The following is a 24,373-nucleotide window of genomic DNA, read 5'->3' as shown; positions in this document are numbered from 1 at the left end:
TAGATGTGAGATATTTTCAATCATATGACTGCCAGTCCCATCATTCATGTGTCTTAATTGCTGCTTTTAATATAAATGATGAGCAAACAATAATAGCAAGATCAAAATAGAGTGCTTATGTGTATAAATGAACTTGTTTCACCACCCAAGTCCAAACTGCTAAGGCAGCATAGACAAGGTTTTAAGACAGCAGACTCAGCAGAACATTGATATAATATAGCAGAATAATTCAGTGTGTAAAGAAACATGCATCAGTAAACTACTAAGGCTTCAGTCAAATTTCCAGGCTTCCCCAGTTAATGCTGAAACAAGAGCAGAGTACAATAGCAGGCTCCATTTCAAAATCTAATTTCTATGATGGATTATTACTCTGCAGTTAGACACCGCAAATCTACCTATTAATCATAGGTCAACTGTAGTCTTGGTTTCATTTCCCACAGCAACCCAATAGTTTCATTTCCCACAGCAACCTAGTACAGTTCAAATTGCTTCGCTATTGTTTGTATGAGGAAACCACAATGGCTAAGTGAACACAATTCACAAGCGCAGGGCTTCCATGTGGTTCTTCCATCCAGACGTTACTGGACCAATGTAGGATTAGATCAGATGGAAGGTTTCACACCATTGTGGGAAAATAATGAATGAAACCTGAATAGAAACTATTTGGACATTTGATCCTCTGGATTTTTGCACTTAGAGCAAAATGTATGAAGGGAACTTGTTCAAAAGTCATATCTACAGTCAGCTTTTCAGTCAGTGTAACAGCACCCTTCTGAAAGGAAGGACATTCCAGATGACTTATTCTCTCCTCCTAAACCTAGCAATGCATTTCAGTTTTAATCCAGAGGCTTCAAATAGGCAAGGAGGAGCTGCCTGTTATGGAGGCATCTTAATGATCTAATATTAGTCTGGGAGTTTATGTTGTTGTTGCTAAGAGAAACATGGAGCTTTGAGAACACTGAATTAGATGAATGTGCTATTGTGACAGCTGCCATTAAGTGCTGAAAACCCATATTGTGGTATCTAGCAAATGCCTGTTATTTTTCATTTTAAGCCACCAGGCTTCCTCTCAAAATGTCTGACTGATTTACATTACTAAGAATATGGTTTAAACCCCACAATTGGTCACCATTTAATATCATCTGCTTTAATCTCATCTGAAACCAAGGTCATCTCAACAGAGCTCAACCGCTAGGTAATAATAATAAAAAAGAAATATAGGGTGAATTCAATGTAGTACTAAGTGGGGTATGTATGAGGGAAATGAAGTCCACTCACACACTGGGACTTTCCTCCCTCTCCTACCCCTGTGCCCTCCAACAACTCTCCAAGACAAATTTAGGGGATACAGAGGGAACACACACAGGGAGAAGTCTCAATGCATGAGCAGATCTCATTCTGCACATGCAGCAACTTAGTTGAATCCTGCCCATAGATTTGCAATTCTGAAACCAACTGCACCTCCCTCCGTGTCCCACAAAATAACATGAGATGTCCATAAAATAATGTTATTTTAGATAGCCATGGCCATTCCAAAAATATGTGGGCAAAACTAATGTACATTTCAGTAGTGCCACGTCAGCATAGTACCATGGAGAATTCCAGCAACTGCTCACAATGAAACATTCATGCAATCAACAGCATGATTAAAAACATAGTAAAGGAAACTGAATGAGCAGAATCATGTGGCTTTGTTATGCAAAACTTATAACCTGGAGGTACTATGCTTTGAATGAAGACAAAGGATAGTGGAAAGCTTAAAAGAAATGCTAGGTCTTCTTTGAACTGTTTGCATAAAATATGTTTGCATAGAATATACATAAGAAAATGCACTTGCAAGCATACATGCGCACCCACACAATCCTTTCCAAGCTCAAAATAGTGGCTGTGACCAAGTCACCTTAACCACAAATACATCTTGACTGTAAATACCAAAAATTAGGAAATCTTGCACACAACAGTGGGTGAATACCCTCTCAAGAAATATAATTTCAAACCATCGCAAATATTTGCAACACAGCTTAGTCCAGATAGTTCAGTGTAACCCAAGCACAATCTGATCACTAACACAGGAAAACGTTTCTAATCAATTGTTACAGCAGGTGAAGGCAAAACACACTTCACAATACCACCAAAATACTCACTCACCTTCTCCGATCCCTAGCATCACCAGTAGAGGACTCTGTTCCAGTCGTTGAGTTAAAATTGGCAGTTGTGACACCATTGGCACTACTGGGTACAGCGAGATTTGTTATGACACTTAATGGAATGCTAGGAGAGATGCCCTCTGTGCTCTTCTCTGTTGTAGAGTCAGTTTGTTGTCTGTAAGGGGATCTGAAAAATATGAAACAGGGGTTCATGTGCAATGGTAGAGCACCCTAAAGGAGGGGGTATAGGAAACAAAGTGAGTTAAACCTTTAAAAGACCATTTATTATCTAAAGATTTGGGAAACAATTTACTCTTGGTGCATCATGCAATACTGACAATTTATGTGGTGAAGATGGCCTAGAAGCTTAGAGCAAGCATGGTGAAACATGTATAGCGCACCGTGCTGACTTAAACAATTGACACATAATATAACGTTAAGGACATTAGTAGATCCTGATGCATTTGCCTCTATTGGGTTTCTAGCTATGTCTTTTGTAAACATGGGTATGCAGGAAATGTAGCCTCCTACAGGACAGGAGCCATTTTGGAAGGACACCTTGTTATAAAATGCTCGTTTCTGTAATGGCAATGTGTCAATGACTTGTTATTCAGTTTTACAAAAAAGGCTACTACTTCCCAATGTAAATAATGAAGGAAAATGTCTATGTTATGCATGACTTTGTTTTATTTTGTCTTGTAATGTTGAGTTTTATTATTTGCCACTTTGGAAAATACAAATAAACATTTTTTGAAAAAGAATAGGTAAAGATAAAGGGACCCCTGACCGTTAGGTCCAGTCGTGGCCAACTCTGGGGTTGCAGCGCTCATCTTGCTTTATTGGCCAAGTGAGCCAGCATACAGCTTCCGGGTCATGTGGCCAGCATGACTAAGCCGCTTCTGGCAAACCAGAGCAGCGCACGGAAACGCCGTTTACCTGCCCACCAGAACGATACCGATTTATCTACTTGCACTTTGACGTGCTTTCGAACAGCTAGGTTGGCAGGAGCAGGGACCAAGCAACAGGAGCTCACACCGTCGCGGGGATTCGAATCGCCAACCTTCTGATTGGCAAGTCCTAGGCTCTGTGGTTTAACCCACAGCGCCACCCCCGTCACTTTTGAAAAAGAATACATATGAGTTAAAATATTTTTGTAACTTGCTTATTAAAAGTTTAAAGCATTGAATGCCAAAATGACTCAAGTTATACACCTGATTGGTCTGGGGAAGGGGCAGGGGAAGGCATACACACAGTTCAACACTGTATTTAGGGGGGGAAACTGGTTTGTATGGAGTTTGTAAACATTCATTCTGAATACTTTACTAACTAGAGATAGAACCTCTTGGAAAGAATTTTCAGACTGAAATATCACACCATAAAGCAGGCACAGGCAAACTTGGCCCTCCAGATGTTTTGAGACTACAATTCCCATCATCCCTGACCACTGGTCCTGTTAGCTAGGGATGATGGGAGTTGTAGTCCCAAAACATCTGGAGGGCCGAGTTTGCCTATGCCTGCCATAAAGCAGCGCTGCTTTGACACAAAAATTATGGGCACTTTGATAAACCCTCTTCAGTGGACATACTATGAGCCCTTACCTGTTAAACTGGCGTACTGATGCTGTAGTGCTAGAATTGACAGATGAAGGGCAAGAGGCAAGTTGCCACTCTCTGCCCAATGAGGTAGATGAACCAATAATAGTGGGTGAGGTAGCAGAAGATGCATTGCGATTGGCTGAAATATAGGGACTGCTGAGGTCACTACTTCTACCAAATGAAGCACTGTAAGACAGCAGAAAATCACTTGCTTCAGAGAAGATTGAAAATATTGTTGCAGACCAGCACAGGACCCTGGTTAATTGCCAAGAGAATGTTTATCTATCAGCAAAATTAAGGCAAGGGAGATTATACATAATTCCCTAGGCTAAGGAGAAGTCAAATGAGCAAGGCATTGTATCAAGACTGAAGAAACATGAGAGATAAAGTAATAGGCTGGAAACAGGGGGGAAAGAGAAGAAACAGGAAAATGGAAAAATAAATTCAGTTGAACATACTGTATACATGTCAAGTTATTCTGTTGGATAAAATAACAAAATGAAAAAGAGCAGAGCGGGGAGGAAAGCTCAGAAATATCCAAGTAAAGAAAGAGATGGCTTGAAGAAGGATGAAATAGCCAACATGAAAGTGTTCAGGCACAGGTAAAAGGATCAGTAACTTCAGTTAAAACTGAAACGACTTATTTCATTTAAGCACAAATACATTCCCGGAATGATTTTGGGCCTTAAAGTCTACCACGGTGCAACACAACGCATACAATCAAGCTCACTGAACCCAACACAGATAAGTTTAAAACATTCATAGTGGCCACATTCACTACTCAGGCTCAGACGCTAAGGAATTTATGGAGGTCCATGATTCTCAAATTGATATATTATGTTCTGCATTAGGGATCGCTAGGAAAGGCTTTCAAAAAGAAAACAGGCATAATGCTCTTATAATGCTGCTATACAAGTCTATGGTGCAACCACACTTGGAGTACTGTGTTGAGTTCTGGCTTCAAAAAGGGTTCTGTAGAGCTGAAAAAGGTGCAGAGAAATGCAACCAAAATGATAATGGGACTAGAAGAATGTCCCTAAGATCATAACATTTGTGGTTGGTTGGTTTGGGGAAAAAAACCAGGATCATCCAAAGAAACTGAATGTTGTAAGATCCAGAACAGACTGTGGAATTTGCTGCCAAAGGATGCAATGATGGCCACCAACTTGCACAACTTCAAAGCGGGGTAGACAAATTCACAGGAGGATAAAGCTGCCAATGGCTACTAGCCATGATGGGTGCATACTATTCCAGGATCAATAATATGCCTCTGAATACTAGTTGCTAAGAAGCACCAAGTATGGTAAGGGCTAATGCCCTGCTTGTGGGATGCCCACAGGCCCCTCTCTGGTTGGCAACTGGGAGACCGAATGCCCTGATCGTAGCAAGGCTATTCTTATATACACCTAAACTGTCTTATCAAACCCTAGGAGCAGCTACCACACCTTTTGTCAAATGAAGACTAGCATAAGATAGAAATGTGTCCAGCAAATAGAGGTATCATTTCTTATTTCCGTTCCTGATTTGAACTGTTATTTTCTATGCCTATACCCCAAATCAGTTGGGTTGTTGGTTCATAACAGACTCACGACATTGATGTGTTCAATAACTTTTTGATTTTATTTGTTCGCATTTTTTTAAGAACATTAGTATTATTTGAAACAAATAAATGTTTCTTTGTATTTGAAAGGAAGGTGTTTGTGCATTGTTTCAATTGATCCGAGCAATTATTATGGACACAAGGTGCCCGTAAGGAGTAATTTTGAAATTACACAGGATGCTCTACAAGGTAAAGTGTAAAGCTTGCCTTATTGTAGTTTCCACAAATGTATCCAACTTGTACTAAGTCTCTAGATAAAGGGACACTTTCTGCTACTTCACACAAGACACTTTTCCTAATGGATATGATTTCTCCATATAGGAAAAGCAGTGAGTACACAGGCATATGAAACCTGCATCTTTCAGCACACGTACAAGAGAAGTAAGACTGATGCAATTGGCAAATCATTTAGGCTTCTGTCGTCACTGGTTTTCATGGTAATCATAATATCTCTCAGATTTTTGTAGATGTAGATGTTAGATGAAAAGCAAAATGCAACATCTTAAAAGCAGAGGTTTTAACATGACTCACCTTTTCATATAAGTAGATACATAAGTGGAAGGTGCACCAGTTGCAGGTGCTTCATTTCCCTTTGGTTCATCCCTCCACTGTTGCCGGGTATAAGAACCACTCCGTACCAAATTTACAGCAGATTCTCTGCAAATGCAATAGGAGTGGGGGGATCTTAAGCTGAAATCTATACTGATAAACCCTCAAGCCAACCCACAGCCTATTGCTAGTCAAACTGGGTGTTAAGAAACATGCCAGTCTATAGTGAATCGAAGGTTCAGATTGTAATATAGCTCTACATTCTGAACTATTTCGAGGGTACTAAGTACATATGCAGTGCTGAGATTATTAACAAACTACCTCTAAAAGATAGCATGGCCAAAAGTAAAGATCAGTATACCTTTTCTATGGCAAAATATATTGTCATATCACTATAAAATTATTAAGCAAATATCATGCTCACAAACTAGAATTACGTGCCCCAGCTAAATAATAAAATGCCTACCATATCTAAGAATTAAATAAGAAATGTTACAGTAATAGGGGATACAGACAAATGTGAAGAACAGGACTATTTGTAATAGATCACATACACAAATGATAAATAGATTTCAAAGACCGTTGATGTAAGAACATGATAGTACATGATATTAAGCATATCAGCTATTGAAAACCAATTCTTATTCTCCATGTTAAATTTTTTTGTTGCTATCCAACTTTCCCTGCAGAAAAGACTTGGTCGTTCCCTTTTTAAAAAATAAATAAATAAATAAGATTTTATTAAAGTTTTTTCATAATACAGTAAGATCAAAGAAACTAACCTGAATAAGAACAAAAAACAGAAAAGGGGGAACAAAAAAGAGAAGAGAAGAAAAATAAAAGGGACTTCCAATTTTCCGTCCGTCAGTTACATAAGGAAATTATTCAAAATATGAGGTATTTCCCCAATATTCTGACCCAAATAGATTAATTCATTTTCCTTTTTACACAGAAAGTCCAAAAGGGAGTCTCTAATTATAAGACTTTGTTTTTCCCGGATTTAATAAGAGTGAGAAGAAACATATGAAAGGAGAAAGAACACAGTGGGTTTTCTCCAACTAAATCACTGTCTGTGCAGAACTATTTCCGCAAGCACAAAGAAACTTCACCTCCTTCTGGGTGCCCCTTGCACTGTCCCCAAATCTATTCCAGAGAATGGGGGGCGGGACAGAGAGAAGATTTGCAGAGGGACACTGTGGGGAGAAGTGGGGGAAGCAGTTCCATTGCACTCATGGAAGTCTTTCTGAGTATGCAGTGATTTCGTTGGATTCAGCCCAGTTATTCAAAGGAAATACCAGGTACATTCACTTTATCTGGTAATTGAAAAGGGAGAGAGAAATAGAGGAACATGGAAAAAGGAAAGCCTTATAAGTAACAGGACTATATATTGCTAAATTGTTTTTTACTTAGCTTAAATATATTAGAAGTTCATTTGGGAGATGACCAAAACAAGGCTCTTCTTTGTTTCAAACGTAAGTGGAATGATGATGTGAAATTTATGTATGTGATGCAGAAGGAGGGAGGGAGAGAAAGAATCTTCCAGAGAGTCAGCTCATAAATATTCACCTCTTTAAGAGTTGAGCCCCAAATTCAAAGAGACTTACCGGTTTTCCTTTTCTTCTATGTCACCTGCACTGTTTAACCTTCGAGGGGCTATTGAAGCAAAATAGATTTTGTTGTCCTTGTCCTGTTGAAATAAAAATAAATTCCTTAATTATGCTGAATTTTTCAGTCAAAAATTCTAGAGCTGTCAAACACTTTGTGAATCAAAATACAGTGGTACCTCGGGTTACAGACGCTTCAGGTTACAGACTCCGCTAACCCAGAAATAGTACATCAGGTTAAGAACTTTGCTTCAGGATAAGAACAGAAATCGTTTGGCGGCGCGGCAGCAGCAGGAGGCCCCATTAGCTAAAGTGGTACCTCAGGTTAAGAACAGTTTCAGGTTAAGAACGGACCTCCAGAACGAATTAAGTTCTTAACCAGAGGTACCACTGTATGCTGTTTAAGTGTTTAATTCTAAATGGAAACTGCACGAGTGTCCCAGGTACCAGATAGTGCCCATACATCTGATAACTAGTGGCACAACTTTGCCAGCACCCTTGCATTGCTACCATCAAGTCAAGGTAGCTAAAAGTAACTCCCAGGTTCAGGGGTAATGTACCTCTAAATTCCAGTTGTCTGGGAAACTAACCACAGAAAAGACTGTTTCCTTCACGGCATGCTTGCAGGCAACCAGAAGCATTTGGCTGGCCACTGTTGAAACCAAACTGCCAATACCCAAATCAAACCCCAGTCTGAGCCAGCACAGCTCTTGCTATGTTCCTGTTCTAATGTAAAGATATAGTACTACTGCCATTGCCTTGGGGCTAATGTGTACATCCCTAAGAAAAAGCTTTGATTTAAAAATAGTTATATGGAAAAGCCTTTAACTAACACTTTATAAGGTTACAAAACTTGCATTTCAAAGTGAGGATAGCCAGATTATTCAGCACCTTCTCTTTGTTGTCTAATAATGCAGAAATCCGAGGGGTTGAAGAAGAACGATATATGGAACCATCCTTCTCTCTTGGCATGTCACGAGGACCGCTTCCTTCACTAAGTGTGTTTTGGCTGCTGGTTTTCCGTAGACTTAGCCTCCATGATGAAGGAGATTCATCCTTTTGTTCTTCAGACTTGTTGAGCAATGGAGTAAACTGCAACAGAGAAAGAGGACAATAAGGAAGAGTGGAGGATATTTAGGAAAAACTAAGCTCGGTTCCAGCTCCTGCCCACCTAGCAGTTCGAAAGCACGTCAAGTGCAAGTAGATAAATAGGTACCACTCCGGCATTAAGGTAAACAGTGTTTCCGTGCGCTACTCTGGTTCGCCAGAAGCAGCTTAGTCATGCTGGCCACATGACCTGGAAGCTGTCTGTGGACAAACGCAGGCTTCCTTGGCCCATAGAGCGAGATGAGCACCGCAACCCCAGTTGTCCGCGACTGGACCTAATGGTCAGGGGTACCTTTACCTTTTTAAGCTTCCAGATTAGTTTAAGGTAAAGGTAAAGGTACCCCTGCCCGTGCGGGCCAGTCTTGCCAGACTCTAGGGTTGTGCGCTCATCTCACTCTATAGGCAGGGAGCCAGCTCTGTCCGCAGACTCTTCCGGGTCACGTGGCCAGCGTGACAAGCTGCATCTGGCGAGCCAGCACAGCACATGGAACGCCGTTTACCTTCCCGCTGGTAAGCGGTCCCTATTTATCTACTTGCGCCCGAATGTGCTTTCGAACTGCTAGGTTGGCAGGCGCTGGGACCGAACGACGGGAGCGCACCCCGCCACGGGGATTCGAACCGCCGACCTTTCGATCGGCAAGTCCTAGGCGCTGAGGCTTTAACCCACAGTGCCACCCGTGTCCCTCAGATTAGTTTACTATTCCAATAATTAACTTCCAGTTTGAAATCATTTCAGCTATAGAACATGAAATACACATTAAACCAATTCATACAATTTTACCAGTAGTGCAGTATTTGAAGTGCCAGGCATACACATCATCCATCTGTGAAAAACAACTAATCTAGCATTAATTTCTGAATCCTAAAGCTCAGCAAACCGGTAAGATGTCATTTTTAGAGACTATAGTGAAGCATAAGCTTGCATCTTTTACACCTCTTTTGTGCCTGTTTTTCAGACCACCCTGAATAAACCATCTTCATTGTCACTCGGTGGTGGCGGGGAATTATCTAACTACTCAAGTGTCTTTATTATTCAAAATGATATAACTCTTTATTTTTTCTGGTGGAATCTCACATGTGAGAGGCTCATACAGGACTCTCTTGCATGATTCATAGCTCAGAGGAGCCGCTTGTTGGATATTAGCAAATGCTTAAAGGCCACATGACATTTGTTCATACATATGCTTTGCACTGCAGAGGGACCATTTCGATCCACTATACTCTACCACTGCAAGGTTACTGTAAACATTTCCAGCCCCATCCTAACATCTAAGCTAAGAAGAAGAGTAAAGCTAAACAGCATGACATTGCCTGATGCTAGTCAAGAAAGTCCATGAACGCTATTCTGAGTCCTAGCAGCAAGGACAGAATACAAGTCTAAGAAAAGAAAGCCCAGGCTCCTCCGCAGGCAATCCTTCCAAATGACCAGTATATGGATAAATGGCCTATCTTAATCTTCTCCCAACAGAACCATTAGTGTTTTCCAAAGATGGAGTGGGCTGTCCCAGCTGAAGCATGAGATTACTGATAGTTCTGCTTCTATCATTCATCCTAGTGGTTCAACAGCACAGATTCAAATTAATTACCATACTTTTTAAATGGGCATATCTATGTAAGCTTTATTTATCATCAATCAGCAATTTAAGACAGAAAGGGGTTAACCGCCCCCCCCCCAGCAATATTTTGAGTTTCACTTGGGGAGAAAAAAGCCTAGTACTAAATATTTTAATGTGCCCTTTCAGTTATATAATATCTTAGCACACAGGGTCCTCTCAAATCTGGAAAAGATTACATAACCTGGGATTTCTGCTGCTATGACAACCACATAGCTCTTAAGAAAATGCAGAAGATTGTTAACTCCCTTACATGTAAAAAAAACTTTATTGCACAACGCCTGATGACAGCATTTCCAGTTGAACAGAACACAAGAATAAACAAAAAACAGGAAGAACCCCTCTTCAATTTCTAAACAGGTAGAAATCCAGGATTCTTATGAAGCATTAAACAATATATTATTGCAATGTCCAACATAAAATTAACTGAAGTGTGCAGCTCATTTTTTAGAATGAAAACAAGCTGGGTGGTGGAAAGGGGGATATACATATTTTCTAGGAATAAACAATGAAGAAGAGGCCTTTGTTTGCAGTATGTTAAAACCAATTTCCTCAGCCTAAAAATGTACAATTCTGCAGGTTCACTGCAAAAGAGAAATATGGTTCTCAGATCAATTTTGGGCACATACCTTTTTAAGTAAAAATGGCAGAATACTATTGCTTCCCAATGTTTTACCAACAATTAATGCAGCCCTCCTAAATCTATCTTGATTAAATCAACCCCATTTGCATTCTGTCAGGATGACATAAATATGGTTACTTAATTTTATCCTAACAACACAGTGAAGTGGATAAGGTTGACTGAGTGGGGATTTCAGACAGGTCTCTCTGGTCCAAATCCAACACTCTAGGTTCCAACCAATGTTGATGCTCCACTTGCACAACAGAACTTCCCTCTCCTCACCTCTGTGGCTGTCTTGGGAAGATGGGGGACCTTTTAGAGCAGAATTTGGGAGTACACGGGGAAACGAGTGAAGGAAGAAGTCCTGTTGCATAAGCAGAATGCTGCTGATGTGGCACTGAGTGCAATCCTCTTCCCAACACCCAACTACACTTAAGATAATCTTCTCAAATGTCTGGTGAAATGTCTATGCGCTAGATAGATACTGGGCAGTATGATCACAGCCATGCAGTAAATTTAAGAAATTCTGCTGAATATTAATGTACAATGTCACTCGATCCTCTAAATGTTTATGTGGAAGTATGGTGAATTTAATAAAATTTACTTGTAAGTAAGTTTGCACAGTATTGTAAGCTAGGATTCAAAGCAAGATGCTACTTTTAAGACTGAAGTCAACCTCCACTTACTTTTCTGGCAGGAGCCATAGTGAAAGAGTTATGCTCTGGTGGTGGCACTTGTTCTGTGATTAGAGTTCTGGGTTCATGATTGGAATGATTAGCAATAGACTCTTCCTTTCTCTCTATAATGAAAGACCAAGAAAAAACAAGTGACAAAATAGAATACCATAATACTACAGTGAAAAGGATGATGTGTCCCTGATACTCAAGTCATAGTTCCTTTCACCTGTATGACTAGTTTAAGCAAGAAAGAAAACTACAAACCTCAAAAGTCATTTCCCCACAACCTGAGCAAAAAAGACACGTTAGCTTAAAATGCAAAAATCTGTATGAGATCTACTGACTAGCAATATTTTCTCTTAATAGCTTTTCAGTAATGGCTGAAAAAGCTTATCCATGGCAGTTAATAAATTCATTCATTGAACTAGTAAGAACTGTGAATCCAGTTTTAAGGACATCCCTACAAAACTCTCTTCTTTCTCCAAATGATTTTGCAAACAATACTTCTGCTTATGTTTAAATCAAGAGCTCACTTTAGAAGTATGTTTTTGAATTGCTTATGAGAGTTACTGATGAATCGGGGTGGGGCACATAATTTGATAGCGATTTACCTGGGGTTACCCAACACTTGGATCCATTTTGGATTAGACTCTTGCTTCCAAAATGAATCTGGATTAGGCCTCCAGATAGTGATCAAACACATTTGTTTACTGGCTAGTCATATACTACTGTGTGAAATATATTAACTGAAGAGTAGAAAGAAAAATTGGATCGTTTCAAGGCTTAAGGCACAAATGAAACAAATATTTATCTAACTAGAATAATTACCCTTCGGCAACTTTGTCTAGCTGTGTCTCCTTACTTGGTGTCTATGCAGCCCCTCAAGTGACTGGTGGCAGCAAAACCCAAGCAGCTAGAGAGAATCACAAATAGCTGTAGTAACAGGCCAAACACATGTTTAGCAGCAACCTGTCTCTCTCCACCCGCCCCCCCCCCAGCCACCATTTAAAGACTTTTCATCCCAGAACTCCCTTTTTCCTTTCTGTCCCTGACAGTGGACAATAATTGTTTTAAGCAAGATAAGACTGCATTACTGTATCTGCTTTGATGAGTAATTTCTGCTTCTGAGAGAGCTATTAATAGCATAAAGAACTGGCCAAGTACTTGTCTATTTCTGTACTACAGCAATATATGCTGAGAAACACATTCAGTTTTTTAGACAGCAATATATTCCAGTTGGTGACCACAGCTAAAAAAATGCAGGGTAGATCCATATATATGAGTTTTCTATTTTTTTAAAAAGCAGTGTTTCTGTATCTGAATCTGAAGGAATAGAAGATAGATAGATTAGATAGATAGATAGATAGATAGATAGATAGATAGATAGATGATAGATAGATAGATGATAGAGATAAATAGATAGATGATAGATAGATAGATAGATAGATAGATAGATGATAGATAGAGAGATAGATAGATAGAAAGAAAGAAAGATAGATAGATAGATAGATAGATAGATAGATAGATAGACAGACAGACAGACAGACAGACAGACAGACAGACAGATAGATATAGGCATTGCTACACACAATCACTTATGTAAAGGGCTGTGCTAGACTATGGCTCTTTGGCAAAGATAGAGCTAAGAAAAACCCTTTGTATTTCTTTACATTTGTAACTACCTAGTCCTACAGCAGCTTCCTACACCCTTTCTTTATTGACTTATTGCAATTATATCACAACTTTTTCTCCAAGGAGATCAAGGTGGTATACATGGCTTTCCCTCTCATTTAACTCCCCTCCTCATTTATGGTGCTAAAGCAGAAGCTGATTGTCAGACAAAGCTAAAAAAGCTGAACTTCAACTTTTCTACCATTAGTAACTTTTCTGCTGTATAACCCCACTCATACACTCGTCTGCAGTTACCCTGCAGAAACAACAACGGAATATCAGCATAGTACAAACATTTAAGTGTATTTGCTACATGTAATCTTGCAATAAAGCTTCACATTCTATGCTTGAGCTCTACCCACTTGGTGATCCTTTATTCATCTTAGATAAATTGCTAATGGTCTTTGTTTTAAAGGACAAGCCACACAACATTTTCAGAGCCATTCCAGACACCACGCCTAAATGGCTATTATACTGCTACAATATATAAATATTGCGAAGTAACAGCGCTAAGCTATTTTCATCCCATCTAAATAAAGAGCAACAGCTGGACATCTGTAGCAATATAAATCTGGAAAACCCCTAAGACAAATGGTTAAAAACTTTTTGGAAGATGATAGTCAAGTCAGAAAATCCAAAATCTGCAAATAATTCACATTTCAGATATTCATTTTTTTAATTGCTATGCAGAAGCACTTCTTTCCATTAATTATTATTTTTGCTTATAAACATTAGACTTCAAGAATCTGTATGTCTGGAACAAGTACTGACTACAGTACACTTCTACTCACATAAGAGGACCTTCCTCTCATCCCCACTACAGCTTCTCACAAGCCCCCGCAAAATCTCCTCTGGAAGGTGAAATCTGACTAAACATCAGGAATAACCTTCTGAGTTGTCCGACTGCGGAATAGACTCCCACAAGAGATGGCGGACTCTTTTTTTCTTGGAGGTTTCTAAGCAGAGTTTGGAAGGTCATCTGTCATGGATGCTTCAGATGAGATTCCTGCATTGCAGAGGGTTGGACTAGGGGACCCTGAGGGTGCCTTCCAACTCTACAATTCTATTATTCTATATGTATGCCTTATTCCTAAATCTCACATTATGGATTCTTATATTTAGAGAATGAATAAAGTTTTTAAAGATACCTGGGAGAAAATTATGTTCCCATTAATTCCCTGGCCCATCAGTACTTAACCAGGCAAGATACAAAAATAAAACTCAGTTCTATATATTACCTGCCTCTTTTTCAGTATCAGACTCTGAAGCTTCATCTTCCTCGGCTTCTTCTTCTTCCTCAGAGCTGGAGCTACTGGACTCTTTGTTTTCTTCTTCCCTTTCTAGACATTTCAGAGTGTCTGCCTCATAAAGGATCTTCTCTTTGCTGAAGTACAAGTGGTTGAGAGAGGTATTCACCACAATGGAATAAGTTAACAAAATGTTGTGCTTTAAGAAGCTGACGATATCAGAACACAGATAAGGCTTTCTATGGAATCATTCCTGCAGAACAATGTGAGCAACTTCCACCCTTAATATAACAATGCACTAGCCTAGGCCCGGTGTCCAAAGCTTCTATCTGTACATATCTTCAGGTTTCCCCCACAATTTTAAATTTCAGCCATCTTTCTTTTAATCACTTTTATTTTATGTTTTATTATATTTATATGACATTTTCCCTCCAAGTAGCTCAAGGTGCTGCACATGGTTCTCCCTTCATAACATCCCTGTGCGGTAGGTTAGGCTGATGACCCAGTGAGCTTCACAACTGAGTCAGGATTTGACCTCTAGTCTCCAAGTCGTAGCAAATCACTAAGCACAACTGCACAGTGGCTCTTTTGTCAGTGGAGTGGTGAAACTGACTAGATGAGCTCCTGATCTGGGGGAGGAGCACACATTCTTCAATAAAAGGTAATTTAAAAACAAATACGTAATAGCTTCCACATGACTGCCTCATCAGTTGCAAAATTCACTGGTGCCTCACCATGTTACAGATCATGCTAGTGACTTGACTTATAGAAGCTCAAAATGGGTTACTTTCTTTCACAAATTTATAGGCCGCTTGACAGCATAAAGTCTTTGAAGCAATATACACAGTAAAAATGGAATAAGACACTGAAACACATGCTCTAAAAACAATAAAACGAATGCAACAATCTCCAAAACCATTTCCTACCCCATCCCCACAGCAATGCCCACATCAAATGCTGCAAGGGACCCACACCATGTACTTTGAGATCTTACTTTTTGAAGAGCCCACTTTGAAGTTTCCCATTCATATCTGCTTCTATTAGCTTGTTTCTTGTCTCTTCGCTGCGCAGCTGTCAAAAGAATAATTAGAAAGCTGTTTTAAAGAACTACTAATGGATCCAGTATATCATTTTCACTATCCCCCTTCTCAAATTCCATTATTATTAAGCTTCCCAGACATTTTCTACAGTTAAGGGATTTCGACATTACAGTGGTATTTCGGTTTAAGAACAACTCTGTTTAAGAACTATTCGGTTTATGAACTCCGCAAAACCAGAAGTAGTGTCCCGGTTTGTGAATTTTACCTCGGTCTAAGAACAGAATCCGAAAAGTGGCAGGGCACTGGTGGCGGGAGGCCTCATTAGGGAAAGCGCACCTTGGTTTAAGAACGGATTACATTCGTAAACCAAGGTACCACTGTATTTGCATCATCTTGGTACTTTTAACTCTGACCCATTTCAATTTAACATCTCACAAGCAATTCTCAGGTTATTGACATACAAGTCCATGAATACTGTACTAGTTAAACGGAATAGCCAGAAACTCACCATATTCTGTTTCTTCTGGAGCATCTCTAAATGTTCAACCAGTCCTTCATCGGCAACATCAAATGGTGTCTGACCCTGATGGCATGTGCAATTAGCAAACAAAGGCAATTTAAGATGGCATTTCATTAGTTTGGAAAGGAGATTATTTATGTTTATTAAGCAAAGTTTATAATGTACATTTCTTATTCCAGTAATTGGCAAGGCTTTGAAAGCAACTTTAGAATTTACCTACTTTTTCCTTGGGAAAGGACTGGCCATATCTTTTAATTATATATTAGCTCCCAAGTTAAGCATGCATTTTGTTATACAAATTGATTATCGTAGGATAGACCAGCCAGAGGCATGGAACAGGATATAAATGATGGAATTTATCAAAAATATCAGTTAATATCTTGCAATAAAATTAGAGTACTATTCTTACACTTGTAGCTTTTGATATCAGTCAAAAAAAAGTTGGGTTAGGCTGAGCCAGTACAGATATAGCATTTTCAATACTACCACTTCCAGACAACCACTAGCTAAAATCCCTCATAACAAGGGTTTGCAAACACATTTTAAAACCCTGGTTAGTATTAACCATGGTTAGAATTGGTGCATACAGAATCCTGAACCAGAATGGTTAGAATTGTTGCATACAGAATCCTGTTTTGGGACAGGGGGCAGTCAGAGGAAAGCTTGTCCTTGAGAGTAAAGGGACTGGGGGAGGGAATGCATAATCTTGTAGTTATCTCCTAGTCTTTCAGTTATGGGCAGGATTTTATGAGCATCTCTATCAAACATTATAGCAAAGGAAACAGGATCAATGGGACATAATAATAATAGAGTTGTTGGTGGTAACTGAATAAATTAGAGTTCTTACCCCCTTTCACTATGAAGTCCCAGAGCAGGTTACAACCATTTAAAAATACAATACTAAAATAAATTACGGTCAAGAGAATAAGGTGAGCCCAATATATGTATCTTATGTATCAAAAGCTGGGGTAAAAAAAAAGTGCCTTCAATTTACGGCAGAAACTAAGCAATGAAGGTAACTAAAAACTTTGGCAGGATTCGAGTAATGCTTGCAATGTACTAAAAATTAAGGTAAAAATGGATGATTTAAGAAAAATAGAGAAAATAAGTGAAGCAGTTGAAAAAGATTGAAAATGGTAACCATGGAAAGGCAAAGCGGAGTCAAAGGAGTCAAGGAATCCTAAATGATGATGTTGATGTTTAATGTTTGAATTTAAATTTGCAATGGAAAGCTCAATAAAAAAGATGGGGGGGGGATGACTAAGCAAGGTGCACCTCAATGGGGAGGAAATTCCACAGCTAAGCAGCTGCCACAGAGAATGCCCTCTCCCACCCTGAACTTCTGAGGATTGTGAAGCTAGCAAAAGGATGTCCCCTGCTTGAAGAAGTACTTGAAGAAGTGCAACTGACCATTGGCCCATCTTGTCTTCTTAGAGCTCACTGAAGGGGACTGACTAGGTGGGTTATTAATGCTTCATCAGAGGAGGACGAGGTACAATCTGCCCTTCTTCAAGCAGCTTTTCTACCAAATTCTATGTGAGTTTGTCAGCCAAATCATAATCACAGTCTTAGAGCAACACCCAAGTCATAATGCAGACTAATGAAGATCCAAGAAACTTAGCAGTTAAAGCAAATTTGAGCCTTGCTCCATAAACATTCCCCAAAACAGAAACTTATAATGATGACAGTGACACCTGCTTTCTTACATTATACAGTAGTAAACCAATAAATGACCCTTGAATATTTTTAAGGAACAACATCAAGGCCATATATTCCATACAAGCTAAAGGTGCCTCTAAATATTACTACTGCTTCTACCTCTTTCCACCTCCACCAACAGTTTTAATGCTGCAGAAATGATCCACTTTGAATGATTAGGGCAAGCGTTAATTCAGATGCCTTATTTCATCAGGCATGGAAATATATGACTTGTGAGGCATAGGACCTTATTTGAAAATGATATGATAAATGATGTTTCATGTACCATTCACTAAAAGCAAAGACAAGAACTACTATTGGCACAAAGCCCTGCACATTTCTACAAAGCTCATGGCAGGTACCGCTTGTCTGGCCTGATTTCACCAAGGGTTTTCTTGTTTACCACATTATCCCATACACACTAACTGGTTTATCATCTCATGCTGTCAGTCTCCATCCTCACTCCAGGCAGCAAACTAAAACTCTTCAAAAGACTGGCAGATCAAAAGGAACATTCAAGACTGTGAGTGAAGCTTTAATGGAAGCCCTTAAAAAAACCCAACTCACCATTGAAACAATTTCAGCTTACATGTAGCTGGGGAAAACAATGCCATGGTCCCTCATGCAGAAGAATATTTTCAGCCTTCCAAAACCTTACACTTATATTTCTCTCCTTCAGGGGGGGGGGATTATCATTCCCACTCTGTAACCCCATCCCCTATTGCATGTTAAAAATCAGTACCAAGGACAGTTAAAAATCAGTACCAAGGACAGTGTATCTGAAGAAGTGTGCATGCACACGAAAGCTCATACCAAGAACTAACTTAGTTGGTCTTTAAGGTGCTACTGGAAGGATTTTTTTTTTGTTTTGATTATGGCAGACCAACACGGCTACCTATCTGTAACTGACACATCTACAGTTAGCACACTGCCAAAATATGATGCAGTGTGGGAAGGCCTTTCTCCATCAGTTTTAGCTAAAAAGAATACCAGATAAGAGTCCAATCATATGCATAGACATTACATAAGGTAGAAAGTAGCCATCTGGACTTTTGGCCTGAATGATTTCAAATGGCCTATCACACTGAAAATAGAAATAGACACAGTAGTCAAAGAACACAGAGACCAAAAATGTATTTTCAACAACACCTTTCAAAATACATTTCCGCTGACAGGGAGAATAAAATATGTGCATAATACAACCTATTCAATTGACTAAAGCCAAGTAACAGGCAATAATTATATATGTGCAATTTAAGTGCATGTTTGGCTTGTCAAGGAACATCTTGCTACAGGGGGCTCTTGCGTTAATTTACTAGTCTACAGCTCACTAACCAGCTTGTTCCTGATGTCCATGTCACACAGTGCTTCAGCCAAGATAGAGCAAGCTTCCTTTACTCCCCAATGTGCAGCAGCATGGAGTGGAGTCCAGCCATCATTGTCCTGGACATTCACATCATACCCAGCTTGGATCAAGAGCCTAAGAAAAACAAGTGAGCAAGAATGGCAGCAGTTCAGTCATGCAGCTTAAGAACGTGCAGTGGGCTTTATGAAATAGGTTTATACTCTGTGAGAAAGACAAGTGTGGTAAAGCAGACAGCTCAAAGTGTTCCAGTGATGGGTGAAAGCAAACCTGGAAAGAAAAGAAAGAAGTTGCAGGAACAGCATCCTCCAGTATGGGCAAATGCGCCATTACCCAATATACCAGGCATAGGCAAACTCGGCCATCCTGATGTTTTGGGACTATAACCCCCATCATCCTTGGCTAACAGAACCAGTGGTCAGGGCTGATGGGAGTTGTAGTCCCAAAACACCTGGATGGCCAAGTTTGCCTATGCCTGCAATATACAATATAGTTTTATACTATAGGCCCATCTAGCTTTTAAAACTCCCAGGGGCCTTGGTGGGACACATAACTTTTGTTGTTGTTGTTGTTGTTGTTGTTGTTGTTGTTGTTGTTGTATAAATCTAACCACTTACATAACTCATTTTATTAATAACCATAGTGTTGGCTTTGATGATGTACCTGTTTTTGTGTTGTCCAATAAATAAATAAAGTGCAAAGCCAATATTCCTAACTGTTCTGCAGCCTTTTTATAGAATACATGAATGGAGTTTGAGAAACTATGGTACTCTTAAGCTACCGTGCAGTAGTGTCTCAGGCAGAAGTATTTCCTAACCTTCCTAACTGAGATTCTTCTGAAGATTCCATATTAAACAGGAGATCTTCTGTATCTATTTTGCCACTGAACTTTCACCCCTTCAACAATGAATTCCTTCTTAGCATAACAACTGGAAAATTACCTGCATGTTGTTTACTTTTCCAAATTCCTCCTCACTTCCTCTCTGATGAACTGCTGTTAGTGTGAAACAATGACACCCATTTATTTTACTCCACAATGTTTTTTATATATTGGAAAATGAGGGGGGTGTTAATCCTACACAACATTCCTGGCAGGAGAGAAGGGCTAGACAAGTGAATATAAGGCTGTGTTGTGAATGGCAGTGAAGGTTGTTTCCCTACTGCCATGCAACTAGGCGGCTGTCATTTCAGTGTCTTTTATATCTGCATGTTACTATGGTTACATTTTTAAAAATCCCACTGTTGATTACTCCTGCAATGCGCAGCTCAGAAAATAAATGAACTTTCAGAGGATGCGTTGGACAGATTTCAAAGCAGGAAAACAATGAAGAAGGAAGTATTCAAAAGAATTCTCAAAGATTATGCAGCAGATATGTGCTTGTTGCTCCCACTTTGCTTTCACCTCTTTAGGCTAGGTCCAGACTTAGGCTGTAATCCTATACAAACTTACCTGGGAGTAAGTTTTACTGAACTCAATAGGACTTACCTCCAAGCAGACAGGTATAGGATTGCACTGCAAGCTACAAAAACCTAAGTCTCATTGGTGTCAAGTCGCAACCAACTTGTCACATTTATTTCAATGGGATCTAAGTTCAGCTGAGTCTGGATCTAAACTATTGTTTAAAATAATTTCTAAATATTTAGAGATTGGCTTTTAAAACAGACACCTTCAATTGGCACAGTGCAATCACTTAATAAGGAGCACATCAGAAAAGATTCCAAGAATTCTGATATTTTTTAGTATTAACGTCACTAAAAACCTGGTGAAACCAGGTGCAGAAAACCTGCAAAGGCCCATGATACCATCCAAACACTGCAGCTAAAATCTGGTGTTGTGTAAGTAAACTGACAGAACTAACATTTGTAAAAATGTTAACAGAAGCTACCTCAACAAAAAAAGCAAGCATACCAACACAAACTGAAAAGTGTTGGCTAGCAAATGTTCTCCTTACCAAGAAACTAAACACTTAAGTAAGCACAGGAATGTAATGTTCAATAAAGCTTTTCTACACTGCTGTTCTGGGTCAGCAAACTGAAGATGTGCCTTGGAAAAGTAACACAAAGCAGGTAAATATTACCATTTAAATCTATCAGTCAACTAAAATCAAGTTAACTGGTACTTTTTCCTCGAGTTGATAATATGAATACATTTCATACTTACACAGATCAAGACAATACTGATCTAGCAGCTAAGACTCTACGTTGCAATTATAGCCCTAACCTGCAATAGCTATCCTTGAAAAACCTATCCTAGCCATTAGCCAGCTGTAAAAAACCCTACAAAACCTTACACTTTCCCAGCCATGCTGTTAGTTTGTGTATATCTTATAAAAGCTGCAGACAATGAATTATAACAAAATAAATCCCACCAAAGCCAACTATCAGAAAATCCTGGAGACCTTCATTTACAAACAAGTGAACAAGTATAGAAACAAACAACTGAAATACAGCGTATGTCCCATCCTTACAAGGCTAGCTCCAGAGGATGGAGAAATCAGGTATTTGAAAGGGCTCAAGATTAATCAAAGGTCCATCATACAAAAAGTACTATTATTCCTATTTTCTTTGGAGAAACCATAGCAACCAGTGAATTCTTAGTGTGTACCAACAGCCTCTTTCGGGTTAAGGGGGCTCACAAATAACAGCTAGCTCTACAACTAATATGTTGCAGCTGGGACTTCATCCTTAGCTGGTGGTGGTAAGAGCTAGCAAGAGAATACGCAGTAATTTTACACTTAGGTTTAAGATAAAAGTTGAAAGCCCACTTCCACTGAACTTTAATCCCTGAAAATCCCAAACAGAAGAAGAAAGGGCAGATGCATTAAATCACTGCGTATTAAAACACATCTAGTACTATTGGAATAAATAGTACCATAATCCAATCCAATCCAATACTCTCATATTCCAGTACTAGAAACCTATAGAAATCTCTCTTCACAGAGTCATTTTTTACAAGAGTACCATTAGGCCATGGTTTATTACAGCTAACAATGGAAACAGATCAGTACCTCATCACCTCAGAGTAGCCTTTAGCTGAAGCTACATGAAGAGCTGTAGCACCAGTTCGGGGCTGCTTCCTATCTTCAATTTTCCTCCTGTTCAGCCATTGCCGTGCATCCTGCAGCATTTGTTGCTCTTCTGCTTTTCTTGCCTGATCAAGATCTAATCCTGGAGAAACAGACAACAGGTGTAAAAAGCCTGAAGTAGAACAAAAATAATACAAAGGAGAGGATACAAGTTTTATAACAAGTTCATAATTTTGTCGTCCTTAATGTACTGCCAATTAATTTAATTGCACAAAGGGTTGAAGGGGCCAGTATATTTAAAACTAAGAATGCACAATTAATATGGCTCATTTTATCTAAAATTTGAAGGAACACCACAAAAACATTAAAGCTGCTGAGAATAGAGTTGAATAAAATCTCAACCATGTATTTTTGCACATCAAATTTTTTTCAAGTCATTTAGGATTATGAAAAAAAAGTTACATAGAATTAAAGTTCTTTGTAACTTTCCATAACTGGAAGTACACTCAGTGTAGCTGAACAGCACAAGTACTTTGAAGTTAAATCTTGATTAATATGTGAACTCCAACAATAAAAAGTTACTAAGCTTTGCTAAAAGGAAGTAGAATTGAAACAGTTTCATTTCCAAGGGAACATGCTAACATATTCAGAAAGGATTGCACTTTCCACAGCAGCACCCTGTGTGCCCTCCAGGCAATCTCCCACATTTCTCTAATGTTAAATGGGCTATCACCAAACTGTCAAATCAAATAAATAAAATTACCTAGGTACTGTGCTATGGACCAGCTGTTTGTGCAATGTTAACCTTGCTGTTACAAAGAAAAACTGAAGCAGCACATCAATCCTTCTACACATGTCAATCAGGAAAGTCCACATCTCCTCATAGGGTAGCATTTTAGAATGCCTGCACAGAAAGACTGAGCTGCATAGAATGACTAAGCTGGTATAGTTGCAAGCGCCAAAAATAACTAGTGTGGGAAGGGAGGGAGGGTGATGACAGTAAGACAACTTTAAGCTTTGTAAATACTCCAAGAAAAGGAAAGCAACATTGTCTCAATACAAAACATACCTTAGGCTTGTTTCAAACAAGGATCAACACATCGATAATGCACACACTCTGCAAAAATGACAACTCTGATGTTGAGGCCTTTGGCAATTGCCAGCAGAAACAATAAAATTGGTTTTTACATTTAGCACAAACAAAAACCCAAGACAAAAGCAACAGCAGTCTGAATTAAACCTTGGGTTTAAGCCACCAACATACAGAGGGGATGGATGATACACGTTTTCAGAATATTTATTTTCCTTTGTGCACAGCTTAACTTAAGAGAACAAACAAAATGCTTTACTTTAGAAATGTACTTTTGCGTGGTGTCACTGTTCCTAATGTTTTACTTACTAAAGTGAAATTCCAGGCCCCGTTTATAACCAAAGTATATATGCTTTTCTTATTAAAACCCCACAAGACTGATGAGTGGTTAGTAAGACATACAATTTCCTTACCTTGTTTCTTTACTTGTTCCAAGAGCAGATCCTTCATGGCTGCTTCCTCTGCAAGGTCACATGGGACTTCACCTTCACTGTTCACAGCAGCTACGTTGGCCCCATGACTTATCAGATACCTACATGAATGAGAGCCAGATTGAGGCTGGACTTCACAGCACAAGATCAATATCTGGCTTTGTGTTTATACTTTGCCAGTAAATAGCAAAACACTGAATTCAGATTTTTTGCAGCTAGTGATAGCGATCTCCCTTATCACAAGACCAGCCCTGCAAATAGCTATTACTGTTAATTTGCTTAACCAATTAAGATACAATTCTTTATGAAACTTTCAAATTTCGGAAACAACCAGATAATTCAATTTTTTTGAAAAAAATTCTTGATCTGTTTTTGCTTAAGTTTATTTTAAAAGGACTTTTCCCCCTCAGTATGGAAGTCTGGCTTCGGGATGCGAACGGGATCCGTTCCAGAGCCCCGTTCACATCCTGAAGCGAATGCAACCTGCGTCTGCATGTGCATGGGTCGCGATTCGCTGCTTCCGCGCATGCGCATGACATAATTTTGAGCATCTGCGCATGTGCGAGCGGCGAAACCCAGAAGTAATGCGTTCCATTACTTCTGGGTCGCTGTGGAGTGTAACCTGAAAATGCTCAACCCGAAGCTACTTCAACCCAAGGTATGACTGTATGGATTTTTTGTACAGAAACAGATCGTCATCCATAGAGCTGGCCTGATAATCCTACAGTTTCGCTAATTATCCTACATTCTTGTTCAGAATTCCTCCTCTCGCT

The 24,373-nt window shown here is 39.3% G+C and overlaps 1 protein-coding gene across 12 annotated transcripts in view; it reads right to left on the bottom strand.

Annotated features, from left to right (window-relative positions):
- Positions 1-24,373, bottom strand: part of PPP1R12B (protein phosphatase 1 regulatory subunit 12B) — a 102,727-nt gene that overhangs the window by 61,405 nt on the left and 16,949 nt on the right. For 7 of the 12 annotated variants that reach the window (XM_077929094.1, XM_077929095.1, XM_028734641.2 and 4 more), the window contains exons 3-14: positions 23,583-23,701; positions 22,062-22,221; positions 19,026-19,170; positions 15,981-16,055; positions 15,427-15,503; positions 14,424-14,569; positions 11,524-11,636; positions 8,387-8,587; positions 7,496-7,578; positions 5,874-5,999; positions 3,746-3,928; positions 2,149-2,334 (exon numbers count right to left, since the gene is read on the bottom strand). In XM_077929094.1, the coding sequence (XP_077785220.1) occupies positions 2,149-2,334; positions 3,746-3,928; positions 5,874-5,999; positions 7,496-7,578; positions 8,387-8,587; positions 11,524-11,636; positions 14,424-14,569; positions 15,427-15,503; positions 15,981-16,055; positions 19,026-19,170; positions 22,062-22,221; positions 23,583-23,701 (1,614 nt within the window). The remainder of the gene's footprint in view (positions 1-2,148; positions 2,335-3,745; positions 3,929-5,873; positions 6,000-7,495; positions 7,579-8,386; positions 8,588-11,523; positions 11,637-14,423; positions 14,570-15,426; positions 15,504-15,980; positions 16,056-19,025; positions 19,171-22,061; positions 22,222-23,582; positions 23,702-24,373) is intronic. The other 5 variants (XM_077929098.1, XM_028734636.2, XM_028734637.2 and 2 more) reach the window with 3 other exon arrangements.

The sequence above is a fragment of the Podarcis muralis genome, chromosome 5 (genome assembly GCF_964188315.1).
Source record: "Podarcis muralis chromosome 5, rPodMur119.hap1.1, whole genome shotgun sequence".
NCBI lineage: Eukaryota > Metazoa > Chordata > Lepidosauria > Squamata > Lacertidae > Podarcis > Podarcis muralis.
The sequence above is the reverse complement of the archived record's forward strand: the minus strand, read 5'-3'. Positions and strand labels throughout refer to the sequence as shown.